Raw genomic sequence first — 20022 nt, 5'->3', positions numbered from 1 at the left:
TGCACCCCTAATATATATATATATATATATATATATATATATATATATATATATATATATATATATTTCCCAGAAATTAGGAATTTGGATATGAGGACAGATGAGTATGAAAGCTGGTAAGCAGCATGGCAGGCAGTGCTGGGAGCAAAGTGAATTTTAGTGAATTTTATTGAGGTATCCCTGTGGGTTTAATCCAGCATGACATGTAGAGCGTTGTGAAGCCTACAAGGATTATTTTTGCTGGCCTTAGTTGGCCCACTCTCTCCTCCTCTTTGCCCTACTTTTCACTGATTCATGAAGCAGAGGCAGAACAAGAGATCTCTCTATATATGTATTGCAGGATTGCAATGACAGATGGAGACAGTGGAAAGGCAGAGAGCCATTATTGTACAGAAAGACAGTGCCTTCTACAATAAATGTTAAGAAGGTGCATCAAAACAAGGGTTTAGTAAAACAAAAATTTGCCATTAATAAGAGTAATTCACAGAGATTATACATCTCAGAGAAAACAATTCGTTCTAATTTAAACAGGATGTAACTAGATTGAATATGCAGTAGTTCCAGCATATTGTAGTCACTTAGTTGCATTCAAGCTGCTGAGACTGAGCTGCCATAGTGAGTGTCTAGTCACGAAATGAGGGCAACATATACTAATGCACCCCCACCCTCACAAGCCCATGATGTCCCCATTTCCCCTGTCTATCTCCATCTCCCATCAGTAGCTCCAGCCCATGCTAGCCTGTATTTAAATGCTCTATTGCAGCACTGCTCTTCACAATTAACAGACATGTTAAATTGTGACTTCTTTCTCTCTAATTTTGAAAGAAGGTTTGCAAGTTATAAAAGAGGCTGTCAGACTGAGACAATTTGATTCAAGCAGGAGATACAATGGCAAATTCAAAGAGCCACTATGGATGTAGTCGGTTTTGTTTGACAGTAGTTCCAGGCGGCAGCGTTGCAGTTGCCATGGTTACAGGGTGACGCTCTCGCTCTGCGTGTTTCCTGGGTGAGAGAGCGCCTTTTTGTTGTTGTTGTTGTTGTGCTAAGCTAATAAGCATAATGCAGAATGTAGCATCATGGGCAGTGTAGCCCGTGCTGCAGGGAGAATGGACTGCCATACTCGTTATGTGTCTGTGAGTGCGAGGTGGGAGAAAACGGGAACTGGAAGCATGTAAATATAATAATAACCACTGCAGCCAAGAAGAGTGCCTGACGAGCCTAGTTGTAAGTACGCTATTAAAACTCTGTACGCTTTGTTTGTGTTTTCCGAAACAATAAGTTCCGTTGGAGCAGCCTGTCAACGCCTCTCTCTGTCTCTCGCAAGCAGAGTTGACCCACACAACAAAGTAAAGCTATTTTTCGCCTAGGAGCCCGACACGAACCCGTATTATTCAGAGGTCCCTTTACTACGGTTCGGAGCCGCGGACCTTCAGTAACAGTAATAAATCACACAGCAATAGTACATTCACGTAGTTGTGAAATGCATGATAATATGTTAAGTAATCCAAAGTATTCAGAATACGTTACTCTCATTGAGTAATGTAACGGAATACGTTACAGAATACATTTTAGGGCATGTATTCTATATTCTGTAATGGAATACATTTTAAAAGTAACCTTCCCAACACTGGGTACAAGATACATGAGCACCTATGATACGGTGATACTTTTGGTAAACAAGAGTAAAGAGAGAAACTATCTGTATTTCTTAATTGCAAATGGCACCAAATTGTATTCAAACTGAGCCACACTTATGGAGCTCCACGATTCTCTTCCTGGTGTTTTGGTTGACATCTTGATGTTCCCATGTCACAGAAACAGGCTCTGTGTTTTGCCTTATATGCATCCACAGGTGTGCCACCAATTTACTCACATGGGCTCTACTAACCTATCAGAAGCTTCTTCAGTTCAGAATGGAATCGTCTGGAGTTTTCTTATTAATTAACAATAAACTTAGTGTACATGTACTCCTAATTTTGATCAAAGTGATAAAAAATAGACAGCTCTGTCTCTCTTTATTCTGACATTTAACTAATTCAAAAGATGTTTCAATATTTATCTAAAACAAAAGTTTACTTTAAATTGATGTTGTACAGTAAAAATGTTTTCTCCTTAAAGTGTATGTAAATATCTGGTTACAAATGTGAATATCCTGCTGTGTACTGAAATCCCTCTTGGTTTGCATAGAAATATACTGAACAACATACAAAGCACAATATATAAAATAACATTTACCTGAGTTTTTTCTTTGAAAGAAGCCTCTAATGTCCATTCTTATATTTCAGTACATAACTGAAACCGATTTAGTCGGGGAGGGTAAGAACTGAAAATATGAAATAAACACACGTAAGCTAAGACTCTCTAAAAAAATAGCATTTGTTCGGCTTTTCATTTCACCATTTGTTGATTCACTTGAACAGCAAGTAACGTAATATTGGTCAAGTGATCAGTTTGATATCAATCTTTCGTGATACACCGTCATATTTACATTATTTGTACGGTACGAATGATTTGCTTTGGTACCTGGTCAAACTTAAGCTCTCCTTAGTATGGCTGGCTCCGTTTCTCCAACAGCACACTCACAGGTAGCAGCTGCCCCGCCCTCTCGCTCAGTCTTAGTGCCTGAGCTCGGATCATACCAATATCAGGGGGGATTCACGCACAGTCGTAAATTCCCACAGTGTGCACTATGCGCTTCGAATATTGCTTGCACTTTTTGTTTTATACAAATTATACTCCAAAAGACCCCGGGCTTCTGACAAAAAGACCCGGGCTTAAGCCCAGTAAGCCACCCCCACGCTCCGCCCCTGGTATACATACTGGTACAAGGCATCTGTGGAGGGTCAGATTCAGTGCGATAGTAGCCATTGCGACAGACACAGTTAGTTGCTCCCTCGCTGGTGGTCCGGCTGTTAATGGGACACTGTAAACATTTGTGGTCTCCCTGAGCAGCCTTGAAGAAGCCTGTAACACATGCTGTGAGGGGAAACACATAGTGGTTAAATACATTTAAAAATGTGCAGAGAAAGGAAAGAAGAAACAATTAGGAACAAAATGAATACCATACAAGTACAGTATAATTTCTTATGAGCCACAACTACAGATTAAGATAGTTTGTCTGAGCTATTTCCAACGACTTTGCTCAGAAAGTAAATGTTTTATCATTATAGCCCGCATGGTGGCATCTAATAAATGGACTGAAATGACTATAGACTCCACCACTGTAATAAAAAGGAAAACATTTTAAGCCTGAAAAGCAAATTCTCTTTCATTTGAGAAAAAAAAGTAAGCTAAGAATTTCTTACCCATAAAAAAGTTATCCAAAAATGAACGACTATTTATATGTGCGAAACTGTTAATCACATTCGATTTTATCTAGCACACAATCTCAGTCTCGGTTTTCCTCCACAAAGGAGGAAAACATACCAGCATGCTTAGTTGTATGCATCAACTGTTACAACATGTTACAATCAATAAAAAAAGAAGAGAAAAATACAAAGACTGGAAGTAAAACAAAATATGAAAACAAGAGAAAGGCTCTTAGAAAATAAACTAAAAGGAGAGTAATGGAAAACTACTAAAGACAAAGAGAAGGGGGGCTTGTGTCATGGTAGGTATTTTTGGTTGATTTTCTCCAGACATTTAAGATTGTATTTTTTAGCCTCTGTGTTTCCTCCAGCCCCTTAAACTTATGGACAAAGGATGTAAGCAAAATGAATATACAGTGAACCCTTGAACACTGAATAAAACAAAAATGCTGCATAAAAGCAATAAACACAAGCTTCAACAAGAATCACAAAAATATATTCAAAGAATATGTCAAATAACCCAAACCCCTGACTTACAAGAACCTTTCCAACTCAGGAAATCTAAACTCCACTTTAAGTTTTCAGTGTTCAATTTTACATCTCATTCTTCACAGATATAAACAAATCAGTTTGTTTTACTGTCACGGGCAAGCCATATGTGAATTATTAAGGACCCAAGATGCGGCAGCTCTGGTGCAAGTGAGTTTATTAATCAAATGTAGATACAAACAGAGATGGCAAGGGTGAGCATGAAACTAAGAAAACCTAAACTGGGAAAAACTAACAGAAACTAACCAGAAACAGAGATGCAGGTAGTCACAGGGAAATACACAGAATGATGGAGCGGAATAACGCAGACGAACCAGCAACTAACAGAGGTAGACATGAGGTTTAAATACACAGAAGGATAACAAGGGAATGAGACACAAAAGGAGTGCACAGCTGGGAGTAATCAGACATGATGAGACAGGGGGAAAGTAAACTGAACACACTGAGATCAGACACGGACCTTCAAAGTAAGACAGGAAACACATACACACGCAAGGACACAGACTCAGAGACGCGGGCGAACACAGAGACTAGGGATGGCTATCGTTTAGGCTTTATCTGATACCAGTACCAAACCGGTACTTTTGAAACGGTGCCGGTACTTAAACGGTGCTCGAACCGGTGCTTAAAGAATCAAGAACACAAACTTTGTCCAAAAACCTCTCATGTTCAGCTGTTTTTTGTAAAAAGGGTTATCCCCTGCAGCTATAGGGCATATATGGTATCACTCTTGGCTGGAAGCAGTGCTTAAACAATGGAAAAAAACACCAACTTTGTCCAAAAACCTCTCATGTTTAACTGTTTTCCACTTTTTCTTTGGTCATTTTAGCCTTTTTGGCCAGGGAGAAGGGAGTATCTGCCATTAAACAAGAAGACAGCCGCATGTAGCTATGATGATATTTGCTAGTTCACTTTACATGCATTAATGTAATAACGTGGTTAGCCTACTCAACGTAAATTACACACGAACAACATTAAGCTACTCACACAGAGAAGAACGGCTGCTGCTGCCATCATCATCCGTCATCATTTCTGCTACACTGGCAGGGCTAGGGGCCAGGACTCTACTCTTTGGGTTTTTGGGGAATGATGCTAACGCCTCAGATAACAGGCAACCCACCCGCAGTAGATTTGCCCGGTGTGAGGTCTCACATCAAGCTATCAAATACAGCGCATTTCTCAGCTTTTGACAAAATGCTATACGTCACCAGGTGTATAGCACAGTATCACCTTAAAGCACTTGTTGCAGGCTGCTGAGTTTGCATCTTTTGCTGTGAAGTACAGCCAGACTTTGACCCCTTCGCTTTGGGCATTTTTAATCTGTAGCTCTGCTCTAAAAGAACGTACGTACCTGGACCCGCCTACTATGCTCGCAAAGGTAAAATGATTGGCTGGAATCCAAAGTGTATGACATCTCAGGAAAAAAAGCACAGAAATAAAGCACTGAAATGTGTGCTGCTTTTCGGTCTGGTTACTACCGTTTATGCCATAATGGCACCGGGTACCGGTACCCATCCCTAGTCACATACTAATTACGTAACAGGATGCTCGTCACTTTGCTATAAAGACGACCACACATATTAGGTCGTACTCCATTATAATGGAAAACCTGTTGATCTGAGTTGAGTTGTGGCGAGTCGATCCGATGCTCTACTAACGGAAAAGGGGCTTTTACTCTTCTCCACCCTTCTTGGCTGAGTCTGTGGGAATTGGTTGCAGGTCAGCGCTCATGGCGTCTATTCTTCCTATTTAGCGGCGGCTGTGACACCTGGCTTGCCGCTTCTTCCCAACTCCTCATTAATCACTATTGATACTAATAGAAAGCGAGCAGCCAGAAAATGGGACATTTGAATGCAACACTGGGTGCTTACATTTTAATCTGACGCTGGACAAATACAAGACTTATTCTTCTTTTCTTTCTTTTTCTTTTCTTTCGAACAATTAAAATTTCAACAAAACAAACACAGGAAATGGAAAGCATAAGAAATTTCCAGCAAATGGATCCATGAAGCAAAAACAGAAGGTGTATCAAAGGAAGAAGCAGTGGCTTATCGGGTCCTGTCCCTAAATTTAACTACAATTTTGTAACCAAAATGGTCATGCATACAAACACATACACATACATCTGTCTATAGACAATTATACCCTGGACCCCCAGAGGGTTAAATATTTTTTTAAAGTAATGCAACAGTTACTTTTCAAGTAATTAATTACTTTTGGAATCGTGTAACTCAGTTACTTACTCAGTTACTTTTTTGAAGAAGTAACTAGTAACTATAATTAATTACTTTTTCAAAGTAACTTGCCCAACACTGGTCATCGCTATCTGTTGAAATTTGTTTTTACATTTATTAACTATTTCTAGTTAATAATAAATAATTATTAACTTTCTTCTACAACTTCCAGTTGGATTGAATTAGGATTTTCTGGTCACAGTCCTCACCCACACTGTTCTCCTCAAGCAGGGTATTTTTTTAATTTCCTTTGCCAGTTTTGGACCCACACTGACAACGAAATCATTACCTGTTATCATTATCTGTTAACCACTTCATTCCTATTTGTAATAACCATATTTTTTCTCTGAAAAAGTCTGGGTAATTAGCTTTGGTTTGTTTGTTTATAATAGTCCATGTACCTTTTGTGTTATTCTTTCGATCCTCTGGCATTTTATTATAATGCTCCTTATTACATTATTGACGGCTAAACACAGTGCAAAGAAAAGAAAACAAAAGGGAAATAAAGACTAACCTAAAAAAATGGTAAAACAACTAAAACCTGAAAACGTGATGAGCTGAGACATAAAACATAAATATGGACAAAGACAGTTAAATGTGGGATAACTGAGCTTGACGTATGACAAACAGATGATCCAACAACAAACAAAGGGAAACTAATACAATATATACACAAACAGTAACGAGGGAGGACAGGAGAGAAACACAACTGGACCTAATCTGACATAACAAGACAGGGAGGAAGCAAAACTGTAACACTAACACAGGACACGGGATGATAAAAATGAAACAGTAAGCAAGACAAATACGGAGGACGAAGACACACGAGCTTAATACTGAGATTGTGGGAGAAACTGACATGGGGGCATGACTGACTTGGGAGACAGAGCGGATACATGGAACACGGAGACAAGAGGAACAAAATGAGTAATGTGGAACACAGGGAAAGTACTTTGGAAGTACTTTGGTTGTTTCACACTGGTCTAAAGCTAACGTCTGATCACTAGGTGACATTCCAGGCTCTGGTTTAAACCTCTGATGTATTAACTACCAGAATATATATCAGTCATTAGTGCTCTGTGTCTCACTGGTGGTTCTTTATCTCGTAGGCCATCCACTTCAGTTATTTTACTGTTTGTCATTTGAAGTCACTGAATGTTGCTCACTACATCACTGCAAATCATTTCCAGTGTGAACAGAGCTCAACACACACAGTATTTTATTGCAGTGTAACTTAATTCTAATTCTAACGCCAGGCTTTTTGGTTTTTGATTATCTCCAGAGGTACTAATGGATTCAACAACAGCAACAGCAGAACTGGGCTGGACCACCTACCCATCTCAAGGGGTGAGTAGAAAAATCAACACACTAGGAACAATGTACACAGTGTAGATAAGCAGTCAAAAGTTTGGACACACCTTGTCATTTAATGGTTTTTCTTTATTTTTACTACTTTCTACAATGTGGAGGCAAACTGAAGACATCAAATATATGAAGCAAGATATATAAAATTATGTAGCAAAGAAAAACTGGTAAATAACTCTAAATGTGTTTTATATCACAGATTCCTCAAAGTAGCCGCCCTTTGCTTTGTTGACAGCACTGCATACCCTCGGCCTTCTCTCAGTGAGCTTCATGCTGTAGTCACCTGAATGGTTTCACTTCACAGGTGTGCCTGTCAGGGTTCATTTATTGCCTTCTTAATGGGGTTGGGACCATCAGTTGTGTTGTGCAGCAGTCAGATTGGTACACAGCTGACAGCCCTATTTGACAACTGTTAGAATTCATATTATGGCAAGAACCAATCAGCTAACTAAAGAGCAGTGTTGGGAAGGTTACTTTTAAAATGTATTCCATTACAGAATACAGAATACATGCCCCAAAATTTATTCTGTAACGTATTCCGTTACGTTACTCAATGACAGTAACGTATTCTGAATACTTTGGATTACTCACTATATTATCATGCTTTTTACAACAACGTGAATGTACTATTGCTGTGATTTATTACTATTACTGAAGGTCCGCGACTCCGAACTGTAGTAAAGGGACCTCTGACTAATACGGCGGGGTCCCTGTCGGCTCCTAGCCGAAAAATAGCTTTACTTTGTTGTGTGGGTCAACTTTTATTGCGAGAGACAGAGAGAGGCGTTGAAAGGCTGCTCCAACGGAACTTATTGTTTCGGAGGAAAACACGAACACGGTGTACAGTCAAGTTTTAATAGCTTACTTACAACTGGGCTCGTCAGGCACTCTTCTTGGCTGAAGTGGTTATTATTATATTTACATGCTTCCAGCTCCCGTTTTTCCTCGATGACAACTCGTACCTTTCCACTGCCCTTTTTCTCCCTCCTCGCGCTCACAGACCCATAACGTGTATGGCAGTCCATTCTCCCTGCAGCACGGACTACACTGCCCATGATGCTACATTCTTTAGAGCTATGCTTGTAGCATTCTGCCTGTTAGCTTAGCACAACAACAACAACAACGAAAAGGCGCTCTCTCACCCAGGAAGCACACAGTCGCAGAGAGAGAGAGAGAGAGCGTCGCCCTGTAACCATGGCAACCGTAACGCTGCCGCCTGGAACAACAGAACGTAGCTGTCAAACAAAACCCAAACAGTCCTGACCCGCCACAATATGAAACAGGAAAGTACCGCAGTGTAATCCATTTATTTCAACAAAGTAACTGTATTCTAAATACCACCTTTTTAAACGGTAACTGTAACGGAATACAGTTACTCATATTTTGTATTTTAAATACGTAACGGCGGTACATGTATTCCATTACTCCCCAACACTGCTAAAGAGAAACACCAGTCCATCATTACTTCAAGAACTGAAGGTCAGTCAGTCCAGAAAACTGCTAAAACTTTGATTGTGTCCCCAAGTGCTGTCGCAAAAACTGCATTTCTTCTCACTAGAAGTGCTACACCGAAACTGTCTTACATGAGGACCACCCCAGGAAAGGAAGACCAAGAGTCACCTCTGCTGCTGAGGATACATTCATCCGAGTCACCAGCCTCAGAAATCACAAGTTCACAGCACCTCAGATTCCAGTAGCAGACACATCTCTACATCAGCTGTTCAGAGCAGATTGTGTGAATCAGGCCTTTATGGTCAAGACAAAAGGACCAACAAGTGCTCAGCATCTCTGGGAACTCCTTCAAGACTGTTGGAAAACCACTTCAGGTGACAACCTCATGAAGCTCATGGAGAAAATGCCAAGAGTGTGCAAAGCAGGAATCAAAGCCAAAGGGGCTGTTTGGAAGAATCTAAAATATAACACATGTTTTGAGTTGTTTCACACTTTTTTGTTTACTAAATAATTTCATATGTTTATTCATAGTTTTGTGTTCATTCATAGTTTTGATGCCTTCTGTGAGAATCTACAATGTAAACAGTCATGAAAATAAACAAAAAACACCATTAAATGACAGCACCTGGAAAATATGCACATGGTAGCCCACTTACGTGGGTCTAACCTTTTTTTAATTTTATACTTTAAACTGGAGGTCAAACATATGCCATTGGTCCAGAATCAGCTTTCTGAAGAATCAAGTTCAGCACACTGTGTAGAAGTAATACTTCATGTTTATCAGTAAAGTAGATTAATATTCTTGTGCTGGTATCCAGTGATACCATCATTACTGCACAATCTTTAAAACTGCATCTTTATTAAATATATTTGATGTTTGATGACATGAAAGTTTTAAGTGTGAAGAATATGAAAAGTATGAGATCAGGAAGGGGGGGAATACTGTTTCACTGTCCAAAAAATTCCAAACCAAGCTTTAAAAGTTGTAGAATTTAAGTCAGTTTTTTAAGTCAATAATTTAAGTTAATTTACGTCACCTTGCTTGCTACATCCAAATATTGATAGCATGCTGGTATTGGTATCGGATCAATGCTAACATGGCTGGATCAATACTTTGTTTCTGTCCTCCAAACTCAGTATGTAGCTGATACTCAATTGCGTTTAATAATTAATTTTTTTCTGCAAATGAAAAAATATATCTCAAACATGCCCTGTGAAAAATATCTGAACCTTTATCTGCTGACTGTCACATCTATGTTATTTAACCAAACTTAAACAATAGAAGTTGACCCAATGTGCCATAGAGATGGGGCATTTGATTTCCAGATCTCCAAAAATCCCAGTTTCAAAATATACGAAAAGCACAAAAGTGTGTTTTACTCTATTAACTACTTATTATGGAAAATAAAAATCACAGGGATTTAGTGGTGATTAACATGGGTTGCAAACTTCTGATGAGTGACTTGTAAGTGACTGCTCTCCCCTCTATAAGCTGCCTTTGTGGGTTAAAAGTATCTGTGTTGGTATCAGCAGTACTGGCTGACTCCACTAGCTTCTTCTGCTTTTGGATTGTTCCAAGTTGCCTTCAATGTTTTAGTGTTTCCATGTTTGTCACTTTATCAGTAGCTCTGTTTCTTGGCTCTCTTCTAGTGGGAAGAAGTTAGTGGATACGATGAAAATATGAACACCATCCGAACATACCAGGTGTGCAATATCTTTAATAGCAGCCAAAACAACTGGGTCCGGACCAAATACATCCGTCGCCGTGGTGCTCAGCGTATCCATGTCCAGATGAAATTTTCAGTACGGGACTGTAGTTCCATACCCAATGTCCCTGGCTCCTGCAAGGAGACCTTCAACCTCTATTTTTTTGAATCTGACTTGGATAAGGCCACTAAATTATACCCACCCTGGATGGAAAACCCATGGGTGAAAGTGGACACTATTGCAGCTGACGAGAGCTTCTCTCAGGTCGATCTCGGTGGCCGCATCATGAAGATCAACAGTGAAGTTCGAAGCTTTGGACCTGTTTCCCACAATGGCTTCTATCTTGCTTTCCAGGATTACGGTGCCTGCATGTCACTCATTGCTGTCCGAGTCTTCTACAGGAAATGTCCCCATATAATCCAGAATGGAGCGGTTTTCCCTGAGACACTGTCAGGAGCAGAGAGCACCTCTCTTGTGGCAGCCAGAGGAGTGTGTGTTCCTAATGGGGAGGAGGTGGATGTACCCATCAAGCTGTACTGTAATGGGGATGGGGAGTGGATGGTACCTATTGGTCGCTGTATGTGTAAAGCTGGATACGAGGCTGTGGCGAATGGTACAGTCTGCAAAGGTAAGAAGGAATGTGTGAATGAGTTCTTATGAGATGTGCCTCACTAGACTGTTCTATGGCTGTGCCCTATCATATCGCTTGCAGTAACACCAATGTAAATTTTACATCAAATGTCAAATTACTACATCGTTGTGTTTTTAGCATCTAAAATTTAGCTACTTCAAACAGCTCCAGCAAATCACAATACTTTGCAAAATATGAAAACTGTTCTTGCTAAAGGTGGAAAGATGAGTGTTTCACACACATGAGATAAAAAATGCAGTTGCATCTCCTCCAGCTACGAAGGACGAGATGCTGATCTGCAACCCAAACGTAAACCAATGGCTCAACTTGGTCGAACTTGCTAGTTGTGCTCCATAATGTCAGGAGGAGCAACAAATATAACAAAAAAGAAGAAGAAAATAACGAAACAAACTGAAGTCACTATCACAATTTTTCTTGAAATATTGTGATATAATGTTGAGCCCATCATGCCCACCCTGGCTCTGTTCACAGATGAAGAGCAGCAAGAATAAACAAATAGTTTTATATGCATAGTGATGATGTTAGTGCATCTTGAAATGAACCGGCTTAAAGTAACTTAAGTGCAACGTTTTTCATTCATTCTGTAATCAAATGTATATATACAGACAAAAGGTACTTTATTTTAGCTGTACAACAGATTGTCACCAGGGCAACACTGTGTAAGATAATGTAAACTACACAGTTCCCCACCTGAACTCTGAATGTGCTTGAACTGCCCAATAATCTGAGATTAGAATATTTACACTACACTACTTCTACAGAAATTCTTAAACAGTACATGAAGGATTTTCGTTTATCCAATGCTTAGTGTTCACATCACCCCACTCGTAAGGATTAAAACTTTTTTTCACCTGTACACTACTATTCTTGCGTAGACTTTTAGTTTGTAGCCCCATTATGATCGATATCCCAGACCGTCAGACATTCATCACAGATTCATTCTATTAGTATCAGTGGTCATGCACCAGTGTCTTTCTCTCTGACAAAGAAAGTGACACCACTAATTAGGAATGGGAAGTTAAATAAATCCTTATGTAAAGAATAAGATTTCATTATTATTTTCTAAAGGGAGTAGGCAATTTACTTAAAAAATAGTGGCCTCTTTAGGAAGCAGGAAATGTAGTAATGTGGCAGAAAATAATATATTGCTGTTCACATAAGAAAAATAAAGAAAGAATACCTTTATTAGAATTGGAAGAAAAAATTACAAGTCCATTAAATCATTAGAAGCTGCCTATGTTGCCTCAGACTAGGACAAAGTGCCCTGGTCAGTCTTTGTGGAAATGGTGCACAGTGGCACTGCTTCAGGATATTACACTGCATAATTCACCACTAATACAAAGTGATATAAATAAAATTGAATTGAATTGAATTGATATTCTCGTGCATTCCGGTGAAGTGGCTCAATGAAATCCAATGCCAATATGCTCAGATGAGACCTCCATGCAAGGTATTTTCCAAAGGCACTTCTGGGATAGCCGCCTGGTTCCCACATTCTCCCTGATGCCTGGCCAATAAAAATGGGCCATGAGCTGTTCCAGAGTTTTGTCATATTTCCCTGCCATGAGGTTATGATAAGCTATCTTGAAAATAATTTCTCTGCAGCTCTTTGTGACCAACAGCTGGCTGCATTTCTCTTCCATGCAAGTTTCACAACTCACTCGATACAGTCTGCCTCTAATCAACACAAAATGCAGGTTGGTCAGCGCTATGTGGAGTAAATTATTGGAGTAGGCGGGGCCTCCCGAGAAGATGCTGTCTCCTCCTCCCCAGAGTCAGCTTCAGACAACCTCACGTTACCTGACTGTAGTACAAACACTCCACCTTCCTGTGGGTTGTGAACACATCTGCACATTCCAGCCAATCTGTTCCCAGAATGAAGGGATGCGTCAGATGTGACCTAACCACCATCTTGACTCTGTGTGCACCTGTATTTAATCTTTAGCAGTACTGTGGGATATTTGTGTATGTCCCCATGCACACACCTCCTCATCAGACCGACATCTTCCACTGCTCCCTCCGATCCTGGCAGTAATGCCAGTGAGAAACCAGCCCTAGCAACCAGACTCTTCAACATCCTTGTCTGGTGCTTGGACTGGTCCTGCAGCTAGTCCAACTGTCAGTGATGCACCATTGCCTGCTCCTGACACATGATTGCCACCAGTTAGGCCACAATCCGAGCCAGTGTCTTGACTTGTTGAGTTAGTCACTGGTCTGACTGACGTGACCATGACAATAAAAATATAGAAAAAGCATGGCAAAACACATGAAAACATTGCCATTTTAGCATAACTCTGTCGTACTTACTCACTTGCTCTCAACCGTTGCCTTCACTGCTGTGACACGGTGCTTGAGATGACTGACTCCAATAATAACTTTAATATCACTGAAGAGAGCAGAGTTGCTGTTTTCGGAAATTTAGAATTCTTCAGATTGTGCAAACTGTTCAAGAGTTATGGCAGTTTAAAAATAAGCAAAAACCTGTTGGTGGGAACTGGTTATAAGCGTTAATGGGTTAACAACATCATTGACGCCGAAGAAGACATCTAGGGTGTACGTCTTGTGTTCTGCTCTTTTCTACAACGTTCATTGTGTGCAATGCAGACAGTGCCCTGCCGAGCTGAATAGGACAGAGGAGGGGGTGTCAAGAGAGGTGGGACTAAAAGAGATTAAAGTTCCCCTGGTTTACCTCTCATTACATCAGAGAGAAAGTAAAAGCGTAAAAGGGTTTAATATCGAGTCTTATATGTTAAAAGTGATACAGAGTGCTAAAAATAGAGTTTACCTATATGAGAGAAGTGGTATTAAGTATGTTGTAATTGTTAAACACAGAATCATAATTTATAAGTGATTTTGCTAATAGTTAATCTTTTTTAATTCTTAATAACAATCAGAATGTAATCAGGTATAAGTTTAACCAATATAACAAATAAGAAAATAAAAACTATGAAATGATTCTACTAACACGTCTCTCACTGAGATTCCATATGGAGTGACTTATTTGTGCAAAGATGGCCTTGGAGGCTGTGAGAGTGTGTAAGAAGGAAAATTGAGAATACCAGGACTGACAAACACAGAGTTGTGTTTGTCAGTCTTTTATTTCTGTAAAGAGAAAAAGCGAGAAAAAATATTTGTGTGTAACCGAGTTGAAAAGAAATCATATTAGAGTGGATATTCATGTGATTGAGACAACGATAAATCCTGTTGAAGTAAAATAGCATAAACTAAACTAAAGACATGACAGAAAGTATATTCATATTTGATTTAATGTTCATATGTAGTGAAATTATGTACAACAAAGACAAGAAGATGTGATGAGGGAGGGGAAAGATGAGGACCAGGTATACCAAGTATAAAAGTTTTGTGCAGAAGAGATAAGTTGTTCATTGCTTTGTCTCCTGCGAGACGAGCACTACAGATAATTGGATCTAAGATTTTACAGTTGGAAGTTTAAGCAGAGATACCAGAAGGATCAACCACTGCCAAACTGTGGACTTTTTCTCTGCTCATTAGATTCAAGAGGATTTGAATTTCCAGGGGATGCTTGTTGGAGTATATCAACACAGAACACAGAGATAAGTGCATCTTCAGGCCAGGGTGTGCCTTTTCTTTCATTAGTCTCTCTCCTCTCAAGATCATTATTAAAATCAGCATTAACTCAACGCAGGTCAAAGAGATAAGTAGAATTCAATCGATTTGATTTTGTGATCAATATTATTTGCTTTGCTTTTGCTTTTACCATTACTGTTTATGAAACAGTAATGGTAAAGACATGCATATCACTCAAAGAATCCTTACAGGTTACTCTAACCTTAAAATGAACGGATCCTTGGGCCCACTTTTTCAGACCACTAAATTTTACCCAGTTAATAAAGATTTAGAGGAGAGCTGGTAATAATGGGTGTGACTGAGAGGAGATTTGAGCAGAATGCCATTCTGACAAGCACGCCTTCAGAGGAAGCAGGATCAACATCTGCAAGGTGGAGTAGCAGTTGGAGCTAGGCAAGTCTCCTCCATGGCTCCATCCAAGCTCTGCATAGCCTAATCAGAGATTAGTACTTTTTAAACAGAAAAGAACCTTTATATATTGGGAAGGCCCGGTTGGGATCCAACAAAAGTAAACATGTTGCCTCAGAGCTGCAGCCACAATGTATTGATTGAAGATTCAAGAAGTTTATTGTCATGTACACCGCAAAACACAAGTGGTTACACAGCACAATTAAATTCTTACTTTGCAGGTTCCCTTCACACGACTAAAAGAAAGTAATAATAAATAAAATAGTAAAACAGTGCTTTGTAGATCTTGTAGCTTATATGTGGGTGTAAACTTGCAACACTATCACAGTGATAATATATGCAGAGTATGCAATATAAAGGTGTATATGTTGATATATGTATAAAAATTGCAAATTTACAGGCTAATATTAATGTACAGAATTGCTATTTTACAGGTTAGGTGTAAGTACAGCTGTATTATGCTGTGTATAAGTGTGTGTGTGTGTGTGTGTGGGGGGGGGGGGGGGTCTGTTTAGGTCAAAAGTGTGATTTCAGAGTATCATTATTTATTTAACAAAACCTAAGCCAAAATGCAGAAGCAATGTGTTAAAAACTAAGAACACTCTGTGATTGAAAAACCTTTAGATTTGCTTACTATTTGCTTGGTCGTAGCCTTCAGTTTTAATTATTATAGAAATGTTACAGATGTTACAGTCATAAAAAAGGGATGGATGTCTACCAACTGGAAGGCTGGTGAATCGATCCGTTGTCCTTGTGTCAAAGTATCCTCAGTTGCTCTCGATGTGAATGTTAGATAGACGTGCTTGCATATAGATCAAAGATCTGTATGAATGTCTTTCAGGGGAAGGGACTGACAAAAAACCCTTTCATATCAGAAGAGAGACGTAGCTGACAGAGAGCAAACACCTGAGCGAATCATCACAGTGTGATTGGATGAGTGAGACTTGTGGTGAGAAAGCATTTTGAGTGCTCAAAATTGAGTAGAAAAGTACCTCTCAACTTACCATTTAGCAGACTGTTAGAAATGTCTCTAAATGGCAAATCTATTGTCGTCTCTCCCTATTTCTGCAATAAAAGGACGATGGAAACTGGTAAACAAACCTTCCCTCCTACTATGGAATAAACACCTGAGCACAAGTATGGGAAACAATACAATACATAATCCAGCTTTTTTCATTCAGAATTAAAGTGACAACTATCCTTTTTTACTGGTTCTCCCAACCATACACACACACATTTCAGCACGTTTTGTACTTTCCACTTAGCTCAATCTGTTGGGCTGTCTCTAGTTTAGACATTCGTTTGACAATTTGAGGAAAAGGTTACATTTGTAGTACACAAACAGAAATGCAAGAAAAATCTTTTGAATTTAGTTAGTTTAAGGAGGAGTACGTTGGAGTTTAGTGAATTCAGAGCTGACTAAAGTTGACTTCACAGGCTTGAAATGTATCACTGTAAATGATTCGATTTGTATACTGTACATATATTTTTCATCTTATGAGTTTTCCTTTACAGTGTCTGTGTTCTACAAAAATACCTCCAGTAAAATCCAGCATCATGAGAAATGGTTTGGAGAATTATTTAATTCCTTTTTGAGATAAATAAATCTTGTCCTCGAGTAAAATATTTATGCAGCAGTAACTTTATTTCAAATGCAGAAATATTTTTCAAATAAATAATTAGTCTGAAAATATTCAGACCTGGATGAAGGAATTACTATTTCAGAATCCATTAGTTTGGCTTTGAGGCATACTGTATGGTAATGTGGACCACGACCATAAATATTAATTTACTCAGTTCGTTGATGTCATGTCGTCCTTAGGTTTCAGTTTTTCTTGGGTCTGATAGGGTCTGGCTTTCCCACATGTGACAGCTGGAGTGTTCCACATTTAGGCATGCCCTGAAAAGACAGACAGACACACACACACACACACACACACACACACACACACACACACACACACACACACACACACACACACACACACACACACATCAAGAAACACTCATAAAACCTTTTTTTAAAGCCAGCAACCTAGAAGATGTGCGAGTTGTGTATCAGAAATGGCAAAGAGGTTGTTCAAACCCTTTGCAGGAAACAGATGGTGGCATTACTATTGCTCTTGCAACTGACTTCGTCCAACACTCTGGAATCTCAGTACTCCTACTGTCATCTTCCTTTACTTGTTTATGGAACCGGCAGTACCAGCTGGAGATTCTGGAAATTCACTGGAGTGACGGGAGTGAGAGTTCAGAATTATTAGGCAAATGAGTATTTTGTCCACATCATCCTCTTCATGCATGTTGTCTTACTCCAAGCTGTATAGGCTCGAAAGCCTACCACCAATTAAGCATATTAGGTGATGTGCATCTCTGTAATGAGAAGGGGTGTGGTCTAATGACATCAACACCCTATATCAGGTGTGCATAATTATTAGGCAACGTCCTTTCCTTTGGCAAAATGGGTCAAAAGAAGGACTTGACAGGCTCAGAAAAGTCAAAAATAGTGAGATATCTTGCAGAGGGATGCAGCAGTCTCAAAATTGCAATGCTTCTGAAGCGTGATCATCGAACAATCAAGCGTTTCATTCAAAATAGTCAACAGGGTCGCAAGAAGCGTGTGGAAAAACCAAGGCGCAAAATAACTGCCCATGAACTGAGAAAAGTCAAGCGTGCAGCTGCCAAGATGCCACTTGCCACCAGTTTGGCCATATTTCAGAGCTGCAACATCACTGGAGTGCCCAAAAGCACAAGGTGTGCAATACTCAGAGACATGGCCAAGGTAAGAAAGGCTGAAAGACGACCACCACTGAACAAGACACACAAGCTGAAACGTCAAGACTGGGCCAAGAAATATCTCAAGACTGGTTTTTCTAAGGTTTTATGGACTGATGAAATGAGAGTGAGTCTTGATGGGCCAGATGGATGGGCCCGTGGCTGGATTGGTAAAGGGCAGAGAGCTCCAGTCCGACTCAGACGCCAGCAAGGTGGAGATGGAGTACTGGTTTGGGCTGGTATCATCAAAGATGAGCTTGTGGGGCCTTTTTGGGTTGAGGATGGAGTCAAGCTCAACTCCCAGTCCTACTGCCAGTTTCTGGAAGACACCTTCTTCAAGCAGTGATACAGGAAGAAGTCTGCATCCTTCAAGAAAAACATGATTTTCATGCAGGACAATGCTCCATCACACGCGTCCAAGTACTCCACAGCGTGGCTGGCAAGAAAGGGTATAAAAGAAGAAAAACTAATGACATGGCCACCTTGTTCACCTGATCTGAACCCCATTGAGAACCTGCGGTCCATCATCAAATGTGAGATTTACAAGGAGGGAAAACAGTACACCTCTCTGAACAGTGTCTGGGAGGCTGTGGTTGCTGCTGCACGCAATGTTGATGGTGAACAGATCAAAACACTGACAGAATCCATGGATGGCAGGCTTTTGAGTGTCCTTGCAAAGAAAGGTGGCTATATTGGTCGCTGATTTGTTTTTGTTTTGTTTTTGAATGTCAGAAATGTATATTTGTGAATGTGGAGATGTTATATTGGTTTCACTGGTAAAAATAAATAATTGAAATGGGTATATATTTGTTTTTTGTTAAGTTGCCTAATAATTATGCACAGTAATAGTCACCTGAACACACAGATATCCCCCTAAAATAGCTAAAACTAAAAACAAACTAAAAACTACTTTGGCAATATGGCGGCACACACTGTTGCAGCGGCTTACGGCTCTCCGTCTCAGTACTCCTTTTTTTTGTTTAGTTTGCTTAGTTTGTATGTCTTTCTTATTTTTTTCTGCATTATCGGCTCTACTTTCAAAGTTTGCTACATCCGCCAGAGCCTCATAGACATCGGTGACCAGCATCAAACATCCGTTTCACTGGACTTTCTTCACACGCACAACATCCCAGATCACATAGCGAGACCACCAGGCTCCCCGTGGATTGTTATCGGGACTAGGCGGAGGCGCAGACGGAGGGAGAGGAAGCAAAAGCGGGGCCGTAGGTCCGGCATTATGCTAAGGCTAAAAAACAAACCACACAAGCCACCCCTGCCGAGCCTCTATCTCTCCAACGCCAGATCCCTCGTGCAAAAAACGGATGACCTGGAATTACAACCCACCACAAAGACTGTTACAACCTGGCCGGAAAATGCTCTCTCCAAACTACAGGACTGCTTCACAGAGACAGACTGGGACATATTTGAACACCAGGACCTAGAAACATTCACAGGATCAGTACTGGACTACATCAAGTTCTGTACTGCAAATGTGACAGTGGACAAAAGCATTCGGGTTTTCCCAAATCAAAAACCCTGGATGACCAGCGAGGTCCGCTCACTCCTCAAAGCCCGTGATGCCGCCTTCAGGTCAGGTGACAGAGCTCTGTACAGGGCTGCTCGAGCTGACCTGAAAAGGGGGATTAAAAAAGCCAAGTCAGACCACAAAAGGAACATCGAGTCCCACCTGTCCAGCAACAACACACAAGAGGTGTGGCAGGGAATGTAAGACATCATCAACCACAGAGGCAGCACTGCAAAAACAGAAAACCCGAGTGGGCAACTGGCAGAGGAAATAAACAGCTTCTTCGCCCGCTTTGAAACACCACAACAGCAACACTCATCTGCTTCAGCCCTGCTCCCATCCTCATCCTCACCTGGTTCCTGCACCGCTCCACTCACTGTAACAGAGCACGAGGTCAGACGTGTCCTCCTAGCAGTGAACCCCAGGAAGGCGGCCGGT

At 40.3% G+C, this 20022-nt stretch overlaps 1 protein-coding gene across 1 annotated transcript in view; it reads left to right on the top strand.

The window, feature by feature from the left end:
- LOC113013756 (ephrin type-B receptor 2-like) overlaps nt 1-20022 on the top strand; it is a 63275-nt gene that overhangs the window by 24426 nt on the left and 18827 nt on the right. Inside the window, exons 2-3 of the mRNA XM_026154900.1 lie at nt 7374-7438; nt 10559-11243. Coding sequence (XP_026010685.1) covers nt 7374-7438; nt 10559-11243 — 750 coding nt within the window. The remainder of the gene's footprint in view (nt 1-7373; nt 7439-10558; nt 11244-20022) is intronic.

This window comes from Astatotilapia calliptera, chromosome 20, assembly GCF_900246225.1.
Source record: "Astatotilapia calliptera chromosome 20, fAstCal1.2, whole genome shotgun sequence".
Classification (NCBI taxonomy): domain Eukaryota; kingdom Metazoa; phylum Chordata; class Actinopteri; order Cichliformes; family Cichlidae; genus Astatotilapia; species Astatotilapia calliptera.
Note: the sequence above shows the minus strand (reverse complement) of the source record. Positions and strands in the feature narration are given on the sequence as shown.